This window comes from Myotis lucifugus, unplaced genomic scaffold (assembly GCF_000147115.1).
Source record: "Myotis lucifugus unplaced genomic scaffold, Myoluc2.0 scaffold_23, whole genome shotgun sequence".
Taxonomy (NCBI): Eukaryota; Metazoa; Chordata; class Mammalia; order Chiroptera; family Vespertilionidae; genus Myotis; species Myotis lucifugus.
Genome location: NW_005871071.1, coordinates 1,751,867 through 1,772,243, shown reverse-complemented (window position 1 = coordinate 1,772,243; position 20,377 = coordinate 1,751,867). Strand labels below are relative to the sequence as shown.

Genomic DNA, 20,377 nt, shown 5'->3' with positions numbered 1-20,377 from the left:
TTCTACCATTTTTTCTTGTTTTTTGATGTAGGCCTGTAGAGCTATAAACTTGCCTCTCGAGACTGTTTTCATTGTGTCCCATAGATTTTGGATTGTTGTGTTTTTATTGTCATTAGTTTCCAGGGTGTTTTTAATTTTTTCTTTGATCTCTTTGGTAACCCTATCATTGTTTAATAGCATGCTATTCAGCTTCCAAGTGTTTGAATTTTTTGGATTGTTTTTATTGTAGTTTATTTCTAATATTATGCCATTGTGGTCTGAGAAGATGCTTGGTATGATTTCAATTCTTGAATTTGGGGAGACTTTGCTTGTGACCCAATATGTGGTCTATTTTTGAAAATGTCCCATGTGCACTTGAGAAGAACATATATCCCGTGGCTTTGGGGTGAAATGTTCTGAAGATGTCATTTAGGATTGCTGTTTCTTTGCTGAAGTTTTGTCTAGAGGATCTACCCAGTGATGTCAGTGGTGTATTAAAGTCCCCTACTATGATTGTATTGTTGTCAATCTCTTCCTTGGTATCTTCCAGGAGTTTTTTTATGTATTTGGGAGCTCCTGCATTGAGTGCATATATATTTATCAAGGTTATATCCTATTGTTGTATCGATCCCTTTAGTATTATGAAGTGGCCTTCCTTATCTCTTGTTATGGCCTTCACTTTGAGGTCTATTTTGTCTGATATAAGTATTGCTAACGCTGCTTTTTTTTCATTTCCACTTGCCTGAAATATATTTTTCCATCCCTTCACTTTCAGGCTGTGTGAGTCCCTTGTTCTGAGATGGGTCTCTTGTGTGATTGAATTTTAAAAGATGACCTGAGAAGGCAAATCCTTCTTATTTTTTTTTACTGGTCTTTTTTTTAATATATCCTCCAAAAATAAATCTGACTTTATTTAACAGTTCTTTGTACAGAATTAATTTTTTCTGAGTAATCAATTTTATATACTTCATATGAAGCAGCATGTCTTAACTTCTCTTTAGTTGTTTTACAATTTTAGTATCCATAGCTTTTCTATTTTATTTGTTTCTCATTAATATATAGCAAAAAACCCCAAAGATTTGCTATTATATTCTATTTGACCCTATTTCACAGTGAATTTCTAGCAAAACACATTGGTAGATTCATTTCATGAGTATCAAAAATCTGAAAAACACAATAAAATGGTGGTTGTAGGTTTTTAGGTGTATGTTATTTTAAAATTGATGGCAGCCTTTAAATCTTATCTAAAGGAATATCATTACTCCATAAATAAAATTGAGTAAAGAAGGTATTAAGAGACACATTCATAGCTTTGGTTATTTGATATAGCCGTCTCCAATGACATTTCTTTCATCAAATCATTTATTGAATCACCCTATAGTAGATGGCAGTCCTGCAAAGTATATTATCTTTTCCTTATTTGTAAGTATTGGGATGTGGTATTTTTGTACTGCTACCAAAGGCAGTGTGTGTGTGTGTGTGTGTGTGTGTGTGTTAGAGAGGGGGGGGTGAGGGAGGGAGAGAGAGAGAGAGAGAGAGAGAGAGAGAGAGAGAGCGAGCTGTACACTCCCCTGGGCTGGGCTCTTACTCCCTACGTTATAGATGTTTCTTTTTCACAGGGATAGACTTGGGCATGATGTCAAGCAGAGTGGCTGTATTGACTTATTACCAGCTTTGTTGCAGGGATATCCTAACTACTCTTCTTTACATTCTTTGTACCATCTTCCTTCTTCCTTTCATCCCTTCTCAGCTCACTAGACTCCCTACTACTACCTGAAATATTTTTCCAATTCCAGTCCTGTTTCTCACTTTACCCTAGTTTCTCAATCTAGCGTGGCAGAATTTTTGGTTATAGGTCCGGCAGTGGCAAGTGGGAAGGGAAGGAACTGTGCAGCTTTGCTCCTCATTGACCCCTTTTACCTCTAGGCTGGTCAAACTAAATCTGAACCTCACCAAACCTTAAGTAATGCTTTATGTACACAAACTCGGTACTGTTGGGGCCCATATGGGGGTAAGCAGATATTTATGGTATATAAAAGTCACTCCCCCTAAAAAATCTGTTTTCAGTTTTTGCTAGTGGTTAAAAACTTTTAGAAATCTCTAGGATTCTGCTTGAAGAATGAAAGAAGGGCTAGTATAAAAGCTGTGAAAGAATTTTATTATTGACTCAAGAAAGAGAACACTTGGTCAAAAACAAAGGATGGTGGCAGTGGAAAAGAAGCAGGTAGACTATAACTGAGTTCTTCATAGAAAAGAGTAATGCCAAATGTTGACCTTTGCCAAGAAATTTACTTGCTCCTCCAAGAGTCTTGCTCTCTGAAACCTCAAAAACTTGGTTTCCATCTTAATTCCTTCTCTAGGGTTCCAGCCTCGTAGGAATTGCTGGTATATGTAGTAATTTATTATTTCCTTTATTACTTTCTCTATTAAATGTTTTACAAAAGAAGGAAGCATATTACTTTGTTGAATTTACAACCATAGTTTTTAGATATAAGGTCTAAAATTTAGTGTTCTTTACTGGAAAATATTAAATAAGAATAGTATGTCTTTTAAAATGGGACACATGGACTCAAAATATATACATATTGTTACTTTATTTAATTGGTTCCATTCAGAAAAGCAGGCACTTAAGAGATTCTATATATAAAAGATTAAATAAGAAAGATTTAATCTCTATATTAATTAAATTATTCATTAACTCTTAATCTTATTGATAGGAATACATCAGATTAACATATTAGAAAATTATACAAGAATAAAAGTGTTTCTACCACTTAATTATTGGTAAACTTTCTCTTATATCTACCATTTTAATCTTGTCAATGTGGAACTAGCTTCTCTAAAACTGTTAAATTGGTGTAGATAGACTAGAAATGGGAAGGAAAGAAAGTATTTGGCAATGATGGTTTAGATATATCTTAATAGAAATGTTTTCTCTCGTAATCACTGTATTTTTTAAATATATTTTTACTGACTTCAGAGAAGAAGGGAGAGGGAGAGAAAGATAGAAACATCAATAATGAAAGAGAATCATTGATTGGCTGCCTCCTGCACACCCCACACTGGGGATGGAACCCACAACCTGGGCATGTGCCCTTACCGAGAATGGAACCATGACCTCCTGGTTTCTAGGTAGAGGCTCAACCATTGAGCCACGTTGGCCTGGCATTGTAATCACTGTATTTTAACTATGATGTATTATCTTGGGATAAATAGTTTTTCTGGTTTTGATCAATGTGTATAATTTCTGTATTAAGTTTATTTTCTGTGTGTAATTTCTTTTTTAATGCTTACTTTGATCTTATGGCTGAAGCTTTGGAAAGATTATTATTCCTGTCATATTTCTATGTTTGTACAGCCATTGTCTTCAGCAGAAAGGAGTCATTGAAGCCTAAAGATGACTCTTGCCTTTGTCAGTGCCAGCCACGACCGTCCATTCATAGTCTGGATATGTTAACAATAAAACTATAGAACTCTGAGTATAAAACCTAGCCAGACCCTTGTTATTCTTCAGCACCCTTTGAGCTCCCTGCAATGTCCAGTATTATGGGGATGTAGCCCTCTTTAGCTGTGGCTTAATTAATTACCATTTTATTTAATTAATCTTTGCTCTTCCTTCATGCTGTGGAAGTAATTAATGTCACTTGATGAAAATTGAGTATGTGTTTTCACAAAATTTCATGCACCTCTTTTGAAATTTCTCAGATGTTTTCTGTAGCAGGCACCCATCTTTTCTATATTCTCTTTTACAAATGCATTTGAAATCATACAAAGGCCTCATATTTGTTAATTACTTGATATACTAGTAAAACAATTCAATCCTAAACTGAATAAATTATGGTCTGATTATTTTCATTAGGATGGGATCATCAAAATAAATTTCCATCGTTATAAATATTTAATGAAAGTGTGATTTTCCCCACTTCCTCCAGTCCCACCATTCTGTTTTCTATCTCTATGAATTTGACTACTCTCAGGACCTCATATAAGTGGAATCATACAGTATTTGTCCTTTTGTGATTGGCTTACTTAACAATGCTCTCAGGTTCATCCATTTTTAGCATATGTAAGAATTTTCTTTTAAGGCTGAATAATACTCCATTGTAAGTATATACCACATTTTGTTTAACCCATTCATCCTTTGATAGACACTTGAATATTGTAAATAATGCTGCCCTGAACATGGGTATACAAATATTTGAGACCCTGCTTTCCCAGTAGCCAATTTACTTTTATATTTTGTGTTGGTCATCTATACTAATAAAACAGTAATATGCTAATTAGACCGGACATCTTCTGGACCTCCTTCTGGACAAAGCCACGGTGGCGGGGGCTGAGGCAGAGGTGGTTAGGGGCGACCAGGTTGGCAGGGGAGGGCAGTTAGGGGCAATCAGGCTGGCAGGGGAGGGCAGTTAGGGGCGATCACGCTGGCAGGGGAGGGCAGTTAGGGAGTGATCAGGCCAGCAGGGGAGGGCAGTTAGGGGTGATAAGGCCAGTAGGGGAGCAGTTAGGGGCTATCAGGCTGGCAGGCAGAGGCAGTTAGGGGCGACCAGGCAGGCAGGCAGGCAGTCAGGCAGTCAGGCGAGCGGTTAGGAGTCCCAGATTGCGAGAGGGATGTCTGACTGCCAGTTTACGGGATCGGGGCTAAACCGGCAGTTGGACATTCCCTGAGGGGTCCCAGATTGGAAAGAGTGCAGGCCGGGCTGAGGGGAGACCCCCCCCCCCCCCCGCACAAATTTCATGCACCAGGCCTCTAGTTTAATATAAAATTTTTTTTACCTCATATAGAAAAATAATTGCAAATGGAAAGTATTTAAAAATTAAGTAGTTTTATATAAGTGGATTTTGTAGGTTAATACTAGCCTTTGTCTTGAATCAAGTCTCATGGGAATTCTATCTACTATTCTAGTGTTGATTGTGAAGAAAATGCTTGGAAAATAGCCCATAGAGAGACGGTAACAAAGTATGTTTTGATAAGATAGAATCTTAAATCTAGAATTTTGATAATTCTCAAAGAATGAACATAACATTTCGTAGTTTTGTGCATAATCTCTGTGTTTTCAAAACTTTGGTTTCACTTGAAATTGTGCCTAGAGTGTGGTCTTTAGTTAGGTACCCATCATTTCTCTAATGTGTTTAAAAACTTTAAAAATATATATTAATCATTTAATATCGGAAATACAGATTCTTCAAAAGAATTAATTAGAGTCCTACTAACTGAATTAGTAATTAGTAGATTTTACTTGGAAACTGACTTCTTTCCCCTGCTTTTTGCCACTTAACCCTTCAATTGGTAATTTAGTCCCTCTGAAAGAGCTTTGGGAATGCTGGCCAGTTACTGGAGAATTTGGGACATTTAACTTACTACACATCACATTCTCACTTAAATCACAGAAGACTTAAAAGGAATTTTTTTGAAGAAAAAGAGGTTCTAAAACTAGTGGAATGTTTCTTTTTAAATTCTAGAGTTTTCTCATGCAAGAATGAAACCAAAAAAGTCAACTATTTGTATTTTGTCATAAAAAGAAGCTCAGAGGGGTTGGTAAAGTATACCCTGTTAGCAGTCAAGGATGAAAAAGTCTGATCTTCAAAACAGAAAAGGGAGAGGTGGCTGGATTGAGAGATCTCCATCTCTTTCAAATTTTTCTGGGGACTGATGAGAAGGTGAAAATATTGGAACCAAAGCTTCAGAAGGTACATTAAGGAATACAATGAATTCTTTTGTTGTTAATGGTTACCAATCCTTCTCACTTTGACTTTTCCTGTGCAATTTTCATAAGCGTGGATATATTTATTTGGATTCAGATTTAGAAAAAATTTTACTAGGATGAGTTGTCATGTCATTTTGATTAGCTTTGATGTAACTAATGTTGATTTGATATGGGTTGATTTAGTTTGCCATCTTTAAGAATATCTAATCAATGCTTTGATAGAAACCAGTTTTATTAACTTGAACAATTATTTAACTTGCTTCATTTTCTAAGTTTTGTCCTTAACTGAATTCTTTATATTTTCATGAGGCAGTACTAAACTGTAGAAACCTGTGGGGGTTCATCTACTCTTAGAAGTAGCAATGGATGGGGATAAAGATGGAGAGGCCCAAATTATGCACTAGTCTAAAGTCTCCAAAGATGTATTTTGGTATGGAAATTCTGCAGTATATATAGAGCATTTTATGAAGCAGTGATGAAGATGCTCTGACAGAATTTACTTTTTATTGGTTTCTGAGACAAAGATTGATATACAGCCAGTTCCAGGCAAATACATACGCCACCCACTGAATTATACTCTTCTGTTATACCAAAGAAACATCCATCATGGTATCCTTTTGGATTTATATCTTTCACTTTCTTCTCTTCATAGGTATGGATGAACGAGGAAGTACACCATCTTGGGGAACAAGTGGTCAACCAAGCCCCTCTTATGACTCATCTAGAGTAAGTGTGCTCATCAACCCTTGATTAAAACTGTAAAGATAATTTGCCAAATAAGTTAAGTTCTTTCATATATGGAACTTTGTTTCTTAAGAGAAATGAGGTTAACTTACATTCATTGGAATATAGAATACCCAGTACCTTCATAAAAGGTTTAATTTTCTATTATCATACATTGAGACTTTATTTTATCTCCTAAAATGAAGAAAATATTTCTGGTGTAATTTCTACACCTAGACTACTTATAATATTCTGCTAAAATTGTAAGAGCTTGGAATGCCTCACTAAATATTCTCCATACATAGCCATTTTTCTTCATATATTGTTTATTTGTTTTGAGAGATGGCACTAGCTTTCAAAGTACCAGCTTCTAGTCTCCTGTCTTCCATACTTGCTCCAGTAGTCATCAGCCGTTTATATTAGGGATGCTATAGCCCTGTCTCTTAGAAGCATATCAAAACACATATAACAGATGACATTTCTTGGTTGGCAGTTAAGAGAAAATAGGACCAAGCTAATGTTCTACACAATGAAAGGTCAGTAGATTAGAGGTTCTTCCAGCAATGAGCAAACAACAAATAAAATCCCGCGAAACTTTAAAATATTAAATTGAGAGATTGAAAATTGAACCAAAGAGTTGGTAATAAAATTAAACTCTGTATTCCCAGTCTCCCTGATAAATTGGTGAGGTTAAGATATACCTTTCCCAAAAGGTCATACTTTGAATGAGTAATGAACATTTATTTCTCTTAGAATTAACCAAGAGAAGATAGACAAACATAAAATTTAAGGGCACTTAACCCTAGAAGCAAATTGGCTTTAAGTGGAAGAAAAACTGAATTAATGTTATTGGAGTTCATAGTCTCCATATGAGTTATATTGTTTGGCATTGAAAATTGCTGACTTAAAATACTTACTAAAGTATGTGGTTTTGCTATTACATCGCTGTAGCCTATGTTTAATTTATTTTAAATACTTTCGGAAGAACTAGGATAGTCATTTGTAATACAGAAAGATATAATAGAGAATGACTGTTAAAAGTTTTAGTATTTCCTTTTCAGGAATCAGTGATGCGAAAGCCGGGTTGTAGTGTAAAAAGCACTGTCCTCTCTATCACAAGACTTGGATTTACTGTTGACTTTACTATGCACTTGACATTTAGTCTTGGACACCTTATTTAATTTGGGAGTAGTTCAATGGGTTGATGTTTAAATTTCTTTCCAGGTTTAAAGGTTTTTTGATTCTTTGAATAATACTGTGAATAGGAAAGGCTGGTTTCCTGTTTACATTTTGAAATAGGGATTTTACATAGTGGAGAACATAATACTATTCATTAATATTGGATTATATTTTTCTTTTTAATTAAATTTATTGGGTGACACTGGTTAATAAAATTATATAGGTTTCAAGTGTACAATTGTATGATTATTTTCTTTCAGAGGCTTGAGTTACTGTGTGATAAAATGTCATTTCTTAAAATGCATTGAACGATGCCATTGTACTTTATATTTACTTTCCTTTTAAGTTTTCAATATTTTTCTAATTGAGTACTAAGTAGGATTTTAGGAGAGGAGAACATGATTTTGTATCTAAGCATTTACTAGTATATGTTCATGATTCTGCAATAAAGTCTTCTAGAGATGGACTTCAAAGCAAATCTTTTCTTGTTGTCATTTGATATGTAGGTCAAATGTGAAATGCCATTTTCACTCTTCATTTATTTTTTTGAGTGTATATTGTGTGCAGCGAGAAGTTAAATTTACTTTATAGTGAACTAGTTTTCTATTTTAAAAACAAGATTAATCTCTAGATATTCCCAGTCTGCCATACAAATATAAATATATGTGTGTGTGTGTGTGTGTGTGTGTGTGTATAGATATATATTCCTACCTGTCTACTGTAAGGTCAGCTAAATAAGTGATTTAATGCTAACCCTTCTTAAGTTTTTTTCCCGTTAAAATCCACTCTTCCACTAACTTTTCTCCTATGCCAGTCATGATTTTTAGCCTAAAATGATTTAGTGGGCTAGTTAAGAAGTTATGTTTTATTTACAGTTTCAAACCATTTATTTTTACCCTGAGCTCTTCTCACCAGCATAGACATTTGTGGGTGTCTTTGGAACGGTCCACAGAAGTTCTTCATAGGAAAATTATCAACTTTTGGGGTTTTATTATTAAACATCATTCACTATCTTGACCACATTTTTTCATAAGGTAAAGATGGATATAATTTTGTAAATAAGAATCTCAGTTAACCAAAGCACATCATTCTCCTGACTATTTTAGTATGTTCAGTTTTTTAAAATTCAGAAATAAGTATTGATGTTGGCTAAAAACCAGTTTGACACATTTTATTGAAAGTATTAACAAGCCTATTTAAACTTAATAAAATATATGAATGAAATTTCTTTTGACTTTACCATATTATATAAATAATACATTTCTATCATAGCAAATTGAACCATTTATAAAATAACATAACTTTACATTAATAATAGAAAACATTTAATTTTGTAATATTTGAAAACACTTTACACAATAGAAGTAAAGAGGCCACAATAGAAGATACTTTAACACACATGAATAAACTCAAAATGGATAAAAGACTTAAATGTAAGTCATGAAACCATAAAACTCCTACAAGAAAATGTAGGCAGCAAATTATCAGACATCTCATGCAGCATAATTTTCACCAATACACTACCTAGAGCAAGAGAAACAAAGGAAATAATAAACAAATGGGACTACATCAAACTAAAAAGCTACTGCACAGCAAAAGAAACCAACATCAAAATGAAAAGGGAACCCACTGTATAGGAGAAAATATTTGCTAGTGATATATCTGATAAGGGCTTAATTTTCAAATATATAAAGTACTCATACAACTCAACAAAAGGGGGACAAACAATCCAATTAAAAAATGGCAGAGGACCTAAACAGACACTTCTCCAAAGAGGACATACAGATGGACAATAGACATGAAAAATGCCCAAAGTCACTAATCATCAGAGAGATGCAAATTAAAATTAAAATTAATGAGGTACCACTTCACACCTACCAGAAAGGCTACCATCAATAGATCAACAAACAACAAGTGCTGGCGAGGTTGTGGAGGAAAAGAAACCCTAGTACACTGCTTATGGAAATGCAGACAGTACTGCCACTATGGAAAACACTATGTAGTTTCCTCAAAAAATTAAAAATGGAACTGCTGTTTGACTCAGTGATCCCACTTCTAGGAATATATCAATTCCAATCAGAAAGAATGTATGTACCCCAATGTTCATAGTAGCATTATTTAGAATAGCTAAGATGTGGAAACAACCCAAGTGCCCATCAGTAGATGAGTGTATAAAAAAGCTGTGGTACAGTTACACCATGGGATACTATGCAGCTGTAAAAAGAGAAGAATATCTTTTTTTAAAAAAAATATATTTTATTGATTTTTTTACAGAGAGGAAGGGAGAGGGATAGAGAGCCAGAAACATCGATGAGAGAGAAACATCGATCAGCTGCCTCCTGCACGCCCCCTACTGGGGATGTGCCCGCAACCAAGGCACATGCCTTTGACCGGAATCGAACCCCGGACCCTTGAGTACGCAGGCCGACGCTCTACCCACTGAGCCAAACCGGTTAGGGCAAAAAAAAAAAAGAAGGATATCTTAATCTTTGAGACAGCATGGAAGGACCTTGAGAGTATTATGCTAAGCAAAATAAGCCAGTCAGATAAAGATAAGTATCACATGATCTCACTTATATGTGGAATATAATGAACAAAACAAACAATGAACAAACTAGAGCCAGAAGCATAGAAACATGGAACAGACTGACAAATTTCAGTGGAAAGGGGGCATAGAGGGGGCAAGAAGAGATTAGCCAAAGAATTTATATGTATACTAGAGGCCCAGTGCTTGAATTCGTGCACAGGTGGGGTCCCTCTGGGTGGCCTGCAGGGATCAGGCCGAATCCCGCAGGCCAATGCCACCTGCAGCTCCTACCTGCTGCTCTCGCTCATCCCAGCCCCACTGTGCCTGCTGCGGGCTCGCACCCAATCAGTCCCAATCTGGAGAGGCTCGTGCAGCCACAGCAGTGCTCACTAGCCATGAGCCCTGCATCTGGTGCCCTCCCAAGGGGAGTGGCCTGCGGGATCTTGCTGAAACTGGCTCTCCGACATCCCCGAGGGCTCCCAGATTGCAAGAGGGTGCAGGCCAGGCCGAGGGACCCCACTGGTGCACGATCGGGCTGGGGAGGGACCATGGGAGGGCTCCAGGGTGTGTCTGGCCCATCTCGCTCAGTCCCAATTGGCCAGACCCCAGCAGCAAGCTAACATACTGGTCAGAGCATCTGCTCCCTGGGGGTCAGTGCACGTCATAGCGAGCGGTTGAGCAGCCTTAGTATATCATTAACATATTATGCTTTGATTGGTTGTTCAGTTGTTCTGCCGTTTGGTCTATTTGCATATTACCTTTTTATTATATGGGTTTATATAGGATTACAGCGTCTGGAGAGTTGTACTCTGTGACCTAGGACAAGTTACTTAACCTCTTTGTGCCTCGGGATTCTCATCTCTAAAATTATGATAATTTTACAAATACCTTCTAGGGTTTTCGTAAATATGAAATGTAATAATAGCTATTAAGTATTTCATTTATTGATACAGTAAGTGAAAGCTGCTATTAATATTAACACCATTATTATCTTTAAATATCTAATATTTCATTGTATGTTATAATAGACATATTCTGTTTCTGAAATATAGTCTGATCATTTTAGTTCATGGAAATCTCAAAGGGCCATCTCATCTTGGTTTTCCTGCCTCCTAGCTCTGCTACACAACTTAGGCCAAGCTCAAAGTACTGAAGTACCATTTGGGTTTGCACCCTGTGCTAGGGGTTATTATAGAGCTCACAGGAGAGAGAAGTCTTCTTGTTAGCACTCTTTCCTAAGGTAGAATTTTTGATATCTCACTTTAAAAGGTAGAGAAGTTCACTGGTAGGTCACTACTAATAGAAATTATATTTATAGGCACCAGGAGTAGGCATTTTAATCATGAGTATTTTTCAGGTTATATATAATCTATTATGGTAGTTATTTTGGGAAAGAAGTAACATTTAGTTGAATAAGGTGGGAGTGCTTATTTTTTCTAATTGCTAAATTTCCACCATGTTTCCCCCCCGCTTATCTCTATATTATGGTTTATAGAATGAAACAGTCATGTCCATGTTGCTCTTCCTTCCGCCTCTATTTTGTGGTAATAGAGAGTTTTCAAGATTAGAAGGTATGTTAGTTACTTATTTCATAAATGAGGAAACTAAGACTTAATGAGTTTGAGATTTTACTAGTTTGTGATGTGTACTTTTGATACAAACTACCCATGAGATTTGTTTGGATTTCCCAACTTGAAGAACTGTCTTAAATTTTCTGCCATACACTAAAGCAGTGGTTCTTAACCCTCCTAATGTCGCGACCCTTTAATACAGTTCCACATGTTGTGGTGACCCCCAACCATAAAATTATTTTCGTTGCTACTTTATAACTGTAATTTTGCTACTGTTATGAATCATAATGTAAATATCTGATATGCAGGATGTATTTAGACGACCCCTGTGAAAGGGTCGTTCGACCCCCAAAGGGCCGCGATTCACAGGTTGAGAATCGCTGCACTAAGGGAATGAGAGAAGAGAAGAGGAGAAAGGTGAAAGAGAAGAGGATCTGTAATTGATATCCCAAAAGAGGACATGGGACAGGATATGGTAAAAATAAATTTGCTTAGCCAGTATAGTGTATTGGGAGGCAGAATAGCATAGAATTTAAGAGCCTGAATATTGAAGTCAGGCTGTTGGGGTTCTATTTCTGGCACTTCTACTTCCTAGCTCTGTGACCCTGGGCATGTTTTTCTCTTTACCTTAAACTCACCGCCCCCCCCCCCTTTTTTTTTTCATTGATAGAAGGGTGCTGGCTACTAATAATAACTACCTTACTAAGTTCCATACTTAGGCCTATTAGTGGAGGAGGGGAAAAGTAGTTATGTGGTGATGAGTTGGCTTTAAAATACTTGGTTAAGCTGCTGTATATGACTCAGCACAGAATAATTGTAGGGACGTTTTATTAAGGAATAAACAGTAGGTACATTTAGAGGTCTTTCATTTTAATACATACTATTCTGTCTCGGTGAGGGGATATGAGGGTTTGGTTTATTTGAAAAAGCAACCATTTTTCAGACCAGTTGTCAGGAATATACATGGATGGCAGCTTGATAAACTAGGTCAGGTAGAAAATGAAAATATGAGGGTACAAGGATTTAAGAGTTGCTCTAGCCTCCTAAGACTCATACAGAAAGCCATAGATCAGGTACTTGGGATAAGGAAAACCAAAATAATAAAAAATTTAGCTAGAGTAAACATATAGCTTTCAGCTTTTATGAAAATTAAAATGAATTCATAAGGATACCTTATCTGGCTGAGTTTAGTATTATTTCTCTAGGACTCCTGAACCATTTCTACCAGATGTGGCTAAAGGAATATTTAATTTTGCTCAGTGCTCTCTCCATTTTTAGCAGGTATTTAGCATCTTTTCATTCATGTGGAAGAGCTAGACTAGCAGCCACTCTATAGTTTGACAAATAGCGAGCTGGAGATGGGATAATAGAGCCTTAGTTCCCCTCACATGCTATCTATAAAAATACACAGAGGTCATTTTGATCCCAGGAAGGGTTGGACTGGCTTGAATTTTGGGAGAACCTGGCATGTAGTTCATTTACATTTTAAGGTTCAGGCCTTCAGAATGAATATCTAAGGGTAGAGAGGACCTGTGGTTTTCTTCTTCCAGCAGAGCACAGTGGGAACCACCATTGTAAATAAGGATAATAAGGTTGTCTACCTGCTTTTCAGTAGCTTGTGGCTTACTATGGTCCTGAGTTTCAATTTGCTGATATTTTTAAATCACTCAATTTCTTAAATGTAAAACGTGAGTAAATATATATTTTAGAGTTCAGGAATTATGGTTAGAAATACAAGTCATATTTGCCTAAAGAATTAAATCATTTATCAAACTTTAACTCTTTTAAGGCAGCAAACAATTAATTAGCAAATTAATCTCATTGGTAAACATGGGATTACAGGAGAGGGAGAGATTACTTTGGATGGTAATAGAAGAGGAAGTATTTGAATAGTATATTATAGGACAAATAGCATTTGTATGAATAAAGTTGAAATGAAGATAACTTTCTGGAAATGTGGAATGATGGAACCACAAGTACAAATGCTTCCAAATCACAAATTCAGTAAATAGTAAATCATCTTGCTTTGTAGGTAAACAGTGTGGTTAGGCAGGTAACCTTTCTGTAGAAGAAATACAGTCTATCTTTGGGAAGAAGAGAGCCAGTTAAAATTAGACTTTTATACAGGTCATGACACAAAGTGCTTTATAAAGATCAGTATGTTGAGGTATTAATGATGGAACCAGTGTAAAAGGGTGACAAGAAATAAGATGATCTGGTAAGATGTTACTACACAGGCCCACTTGTGATGAGATAAAATTTGGATTAGGATGGTAGGATCAAGATCACAAAGTAATGGAAAGAAGAGAGATGTCACAAAGGGAAAAAAACAAAACAAAATTGGCACACTTGGTAACTAGGGGAGATAAAAAGTCATATAGACTTACTGTCCCCAGAGTAATGACTCCCGAACTAAACTTCATGTGTTTTATTTAGGCTTTGACAAGTTAGCTGTGGTTGTGTTATACAACTACTAGATTATCTGATTTTGATAGTTTTCCTTATAAATGGGAAAATCTAGCTGTGTTAATGAAAATTAAATTAAATAATTTTTACTTAGTGACCCCCATTAGCATTGATGGGTACTAAAGTTTAGTGTTCACTCTCCTTTAGAGTAGATATTTCCTTTCTCTAGATTGTTTATGGTTTGCTTTTTTTATTTTGAAGAAAAAAATGGTGTAGGTCCTAGGAGTTCAAATGCAATAATTAGAAAGGACATACAGATTTTGAAATAGTATTTTATGCCTCTTGATCTCAGGTACAAAACACAAGATGAAGCAGTTAAATAGCAAAGCAAGACAGGAGGGACAGAGAATTAAAGTAAGTGTTTTCTATATATTGCATCTATGTTCCCATTAATCTCAGTTTTGTTATATAACTGCTCCTTCTGAATGTTCTGAATGTGAAGAAAACTATGGGTAAGAAAAGGGAGTATTTTAAAGTTAGGGTTAAATAAACCTATGAGAGAAATGTTTGTTAAAATTGGTTGCATTCAAAACAGCACCTGACTATATATTGTAATCTTAATGTTCTTGGGTAACAAAATAATTGAGTTAAAAATGATATACACTCCTTCAAATCACATACCTATCAGATTGTTGATGGTTCCATTTTAAGCCAGTCAAACCTATTTTTTCAGTCTAGCCATTCTAGGTACAATGCCAGTTGAGATGCTCTAATATAGATCTTCTGGAAAGAGCCTTTCTCACCTCACTGTGAGTTTCACTTTGTATGCCTATGAAATAGCATGTTTATCAGGATTGATCTTTGCAAGTCTCTCTTTTTTCTTCTCATTGTTTAGTCTTTAAAGTTAACAAGTAGAAGTCAAAACATATTAATCTTTTAAAATCTCTCTTATGTCCCTTTTTGTAATTGTTGAAGTCCTAGTTTCTGATGGCTTTTTAATTATTTCCTATAAACTTAGGAAATAATTTAGGATAGAGTCTGCTGAATACATTTTTAGGCCTGCTTAGCCTATTTTTATTAATAACAATAATCATAACCAGCATTTGTCACAATATAGTTTAAGACCTTTCATGTGATGCCTATTCTAAGTTTCATACCAGCTCACCAAGAAGTCATTTTAAAAATCCTATACATTCCCCCCCTTTATTTTCTTTTTCTATCACCATTTATCCCACATATACCCTCTTCCACTTCTACCCACTCCCCTACCCCCCCCCCCTGTAGTCACCACACGGTTATCCCTGTCCATGAGTTCTTTCTCTTTTATTTCTTTTTTTGCAAACCTACCCCTACCACAGTACCCCCCACCAGAGTTGTCTACCTACTCTCTCTATCTATGAGTCTGTCCCTATTTTGCTTATTTGTTCAGTTCATTAGATTCTGCATATGAATGAAATCATGTACTTTTCGTTCTCTGACTGGCTTATTTCACTTAGCATAACGGGTCCATCCATGCAGTAACAAAGGGTGAAATTTTCTTCCTGTTTGCAGCTGAGTAGTATTCTGTTGTGTAAATGTACCATAGCTATTTTATATACTCTTCTACTAATGGTCACGGGTTGCTTCCAAATCTTGGCTATTCTAAATAATGCTGCAATGAACATAGGGGTACATATATTCTTTCAAGCTAGTATTTCGGGTTTCTTCAGATAAATTCCCAGAAGTGAAATTCCTGGGTCATAGGGCAGTTCCATTTTTAATTTTTTTTCATATGTATATTGGAAATCTGTATGTCCTCTTTGGAGAAGTGTCTGTTTAGGTCTTTTGCCCATTTTTAAATTGGATTGTTTGTTTTTGGTGTTGAGTTTTATAAGCTCTTTATAAATTTTGGATATTAACCTCTTATCAGATGTATTGGTGAATATGTTCTCCCATTCAGTAGGTTGTCTTTTCATTTTGTTGATAGTTTCCTTTGCTGTGCAGAAACTTTTGAGTTTAATGTAGTCCCATTTGTTTATTTTTTTCTTTTGTTTCCCTTGCCTGAGGAGATGTATAAAATAAATATTGCTGTGAGAAATGTCCAAGATTTTACTAGCCTTTGTTTTCTTCTAGGAAAAATCCTGTACATTTCAGAAGTCAAGGAAATTTAGGCTCAGAGAATATAGAAAACTTACCAGATATTAAATATCTAAGACTGATATGACTCTAAATTACTGTTTCTTTCTATCATATTACATTTGCTGAAGTATAAAAGAGACCCCAAACAGTTGTTATTTCTACTTATCAAGGACTTTAAAGATAGATACTCTAGAAGTTGTAACACGATGGGGCTATCTTTATTTCTTATAAAAATATTCACTTTTATATGTAAAAAAAATAAAGCCATGGAATAAATCAGGTAAGTTTGCTTCTTGATTTTACCACTATCTTTGACCTTGAAAAAGATAAAATACTTAATTTGAGCCTCAGTTTTATCATTTGCAAAGAGATTGCTCTCATAAATATGTATAAGAATTAAATAGAGGAAGTTTTATAAAATATGTAGTGTAATATCTGGAGTTTATTAGGTAGTGTATAAGTGTTCCTCTTTTTACATCCAGTTTCATGAAAAGTATACAGATCCCTTCTGATGCAGAACCATGTTAGGAGTTTTATAATCTTGGATGCTCCTTAGGGAGGAAGCTGGAATATGTCCTGAACAAAATGAGGGACCTATTCTAGTTTTTAAATACTCACCAATAGGTTCTATAAATCAGAAAATTATGTTTACAAAATTGAAACTGTTGGAAAAGTTTACTATCTCACAGATTTTGGGATTTGGAGATTATTGTGGGAAAAAGTATGTAGCCCAGATTCATAGGAATGTAAATTCAAAAAGAAGAGGCTTTAGTTTCTCAAAAATGTTTTAAAGGTTATCTACATCATAGGGTAGTTAAGAGACCTAAATGAGATTGATTATGTGGTCAAACATAGCATAATCAATTAATTTTAGTTCCTTTTGTGATATATTTTTGTTGTCATTTATTCTAACGTTTTCTGAAAATAGGTCCCTCATTTTGTTCAGGATATATTCCAGCTTCCTTTAATTTATTGAACTAATGCTTAATCTTTTGTGTTATCAAATGAAGTAATTATTTGGATGTGGTTTTATATTGTAATCAATATGCTACATTTTGCCTGAAGCAGAACGTATTCTTGGTGTTTAGGAAATTATTTAGTGATTAATCAATAAAGTATCAGCTATCCTGAACCAAATATCTTCTCTGCATTGATGATAACATTACATCTCATTGAGTTCATACTTTTCTGAGATTGTGCTCTGAAAATACTGTACTTGATTTACCACTAACCCTACCTTACATCTTTAGATCACTTTTCCTCAGTATCTTCCCTTTTTAAATCTTATAGTCTTCTTTTGTACTTCTATACTCTAGTTTTTGGGATCTCACATTTTTTCTTCCACTTCTTTCATTCATGAAGCATTTATTGAGATTCCACTATTTTCTCTCTCTGGAATTAGTTGGGCAAAACAAAAATGATTAGCTCACATACCCTGGGCAAAAGTAGTGCTCTTTCTTATGGGAAAAACAGATTATTATACTATAGAATGATAAAAGTTCTAATAATGATGGCCCTGGGAGAGTAGATGCACAGAAATAGAAGCAGTACTTGATTATGAAACCTCAAAGGCATACCAAGTGAAAATGATTATCTGTTTTGTAATACAAAAAACAGAGGACTTAAGCCTGGAAACAAGTGAACTTCTTCCATTAGACAAGCAAACTTGATCAAATTAGTTACTTATTCTGGACATAGTTCCTAACATGTAAAAAATTTGAACAAGATTACAGTGACTCAAACTGTTTAATAGGATATTAATAAACAATTTGTAAATACACAGTTCCATGGTCCACCATATTTATGTATTAAACAAAATTAAACGTTTTTATTGGTGTTAGATTTTTGTTTTTTAATATTACTGTAAATTATAAACCTTTAAGAAAGGAATGCAACATACTTCTCACATATTTTCCCATCCAGGGAATCCTTCTGTATCTCTTTTGAAATAAGTTTGACTGCTAGTAACATAGCAGTCTCAAGGCATAGTAAATTAAACAACTTATACATTCAACTGTTTATTTAGATCTGTGATCCATTGCAGTTCTTTTTTTAATAAGGTGTGAAGTAAGGCTCCTGTTTTATTGGTATCTGTTGTTTAAGAGATTTTTTTCCCCATTGAATTCCCTAGTTACCTCTGAAAATCAATTAACATATATGAAAAGATCCATTTTTTACTCTATTCTGTTCCATTGTTTTTTTTTAATTATCACACCAAGACCATACTGCATTACTGTACATCTATATATATAAAAGGCTAATATGCTAAGTGTTTGACTGTCTGACCTGTCGTTATGACGTGCACTGACCACCAGGGGCAGACGCTCAATGCAGGAGCTGCTGTGATGTGCACTAGCACTGTGGACCTGGTGCCCACAAAGCAACACTCGGCTTTCCCCAAGTGGGACACAGGCCCCGTCACCACCCTGGAGCGACAGCCCACCTAATCGCAGCCCATGCTGCCGAGACCCCATGGTGCAAAATGCGGCTCCCAGCACAGCCTGAAAACGGTGGCTGTGGGTGCCAGGTAATGACGTCACCTAGCAATGCCCTGCTTCCTCTCCCTTGCCACGACTAGCCTCCTTGCAGTTTCTTCAGCCCAGGAACATGAGTTGCTTTATAGCAGTGGTTCTCAACCTGTGGGTCGCGACCCCTTTGGGGTCGAACGACCCTTTCACAGGGGTTGCCTAAGACCATCAGAAAACACATATATAATTACATATTGTTTTTGTGATTAATCACTATGCTTTAATTATGTTCCATTTGTAACAATGAAAATACATCCTGCATATCAGATATTTACATTACGATTCATAACAGTAGCAAAATTACAGTTATGAAGTAGCAACGAAAATAATTTTATGGTTGGGGGTCACCACAACATGAGGAAAGGGTCGCGGCATTAGGAAGGTTGAGAACCACTGCTTTATAGCCAGGTGCAAATATTTCATACTCTAACCAAATGTCTGTGAAGCATTTTCCCGTGCCTCATCTTATTTGATCCTCACAGAAGTCCTGGTGTAGGTAGATAGGAGACTTGGTGGAATCCTATTTTCTCTTCATTAGCCAGAAAACGGAGATTTAGAAAGCTTAGAAACTTGACCCGACTGAAAAGAAGTAAGAAATGGTGGACCTTGAAAATGACTTCAGGTTTTCTCACTGCACAGAATATAGTCAAACACTGATGCAGTTAAATATTTTACCCTTTGTTCTCCCTGTGTGATCTACAATAATAATGTGCTTCATGTTGATATTTATTGCTGTATTGCTGACACTCAACTGAAAGAGAGGTTGGGGTGCTTCATTGGGCTGGAAAAAGTTTAGCTAAACCAGAAAGCAGGTCTAATTAAGCAAGTTAATTCTATGTACATAAAAGCTTAAGTTGAGTTGTGCATGCAAGATACATATAAAGCTCTCGCTGGTGCCAATCGGACACGTGTGTTTCGATCTATCATTGTCGATTGTGAGTTTGGTTGACACTTCTATTATAGAGAAAGGGCGAATGGCGATATTGAAATATTTCTTCTAATTAATTTCCTTTCAATGTCCACGAATTCGTGCACCGGGCCACTAGTTTAAAATAAACCTTGATATGAGATAGTGTATGTCTTCCAATCTGTTATTTGGTTTTAAATTTTTTTTTGCGTATTCTAGGTGCTTTGCATATAAATTGAAATATTTTAAACCAGCCTGTCATGTTCTATAAAGTGTTCTGGATTTTGTTTGGGATTACATTGAATCTATAGATCAATTTAAGGGGAACTCATTTTAACAATGGGGAGCCTTCTGATCCATGAATATGGTATATCCTTCTATTTAAGCTTCTTTAATTTCTCTTAGTAATGTTTTACATTTTTCATTGAACGCATCTTGCACAACTTACATTCAGTTTATAACAATTTTTAATGTTCTTATGATTGTATTTTTTATTTCATTTCTGGTTGTTCATGTCTTGAATAAAACTATAATAGATATCTGTATATTTATTATACAGAATTGTATAACAGAATTGGGTAATGGGCCAGAACTGGAGTCCCATTTGAAAGACTGATTTGTGAAGCATCTGCTTCCAAGCTCATTTGGTTTATGGCAGGATTCATTTTCCTTTAGTTTTTGAACTGAGGGCCACAGTTCCCTGTTGATTATTGTCTGGAAGGTGTCCT

At 35.6% G+C, this 20,377-nt stretch overlaps 1 protein-coding gene across 3 annotated transcripts in view; it reads left to right on the top strand.

Annotated features, from left to right (window-relative positions):
• The window catches only part of TCF12 (transcription factor 12), a 349,904-nt gene that overhangs the window by 124,603 nt on the left and 204,924 nt on the right, over positions 1-20,377 (top strand). For 2 of the 3 annotated variants that reach the window (XM_023751612.1, XM_023751611.1), the window contains exons 3-4: positions 6,343-6,416; positions 14,449-14,510. In XM_023751612.1, the coding sequence (XP_023607380.1) occupies positions 14,463-14,510 (48 nt within the window). In that variant the 5' untranslated portion in view covers positions 6,343-6,416; positions 14,449-14,462. The remainder of the gene's footprint in view (positions 1-6,342; positions 6,417-14,448; positions 14,511-20,377) is intronic. The other variant, XM_023751610.1, reaches the window with a different exon arrangement.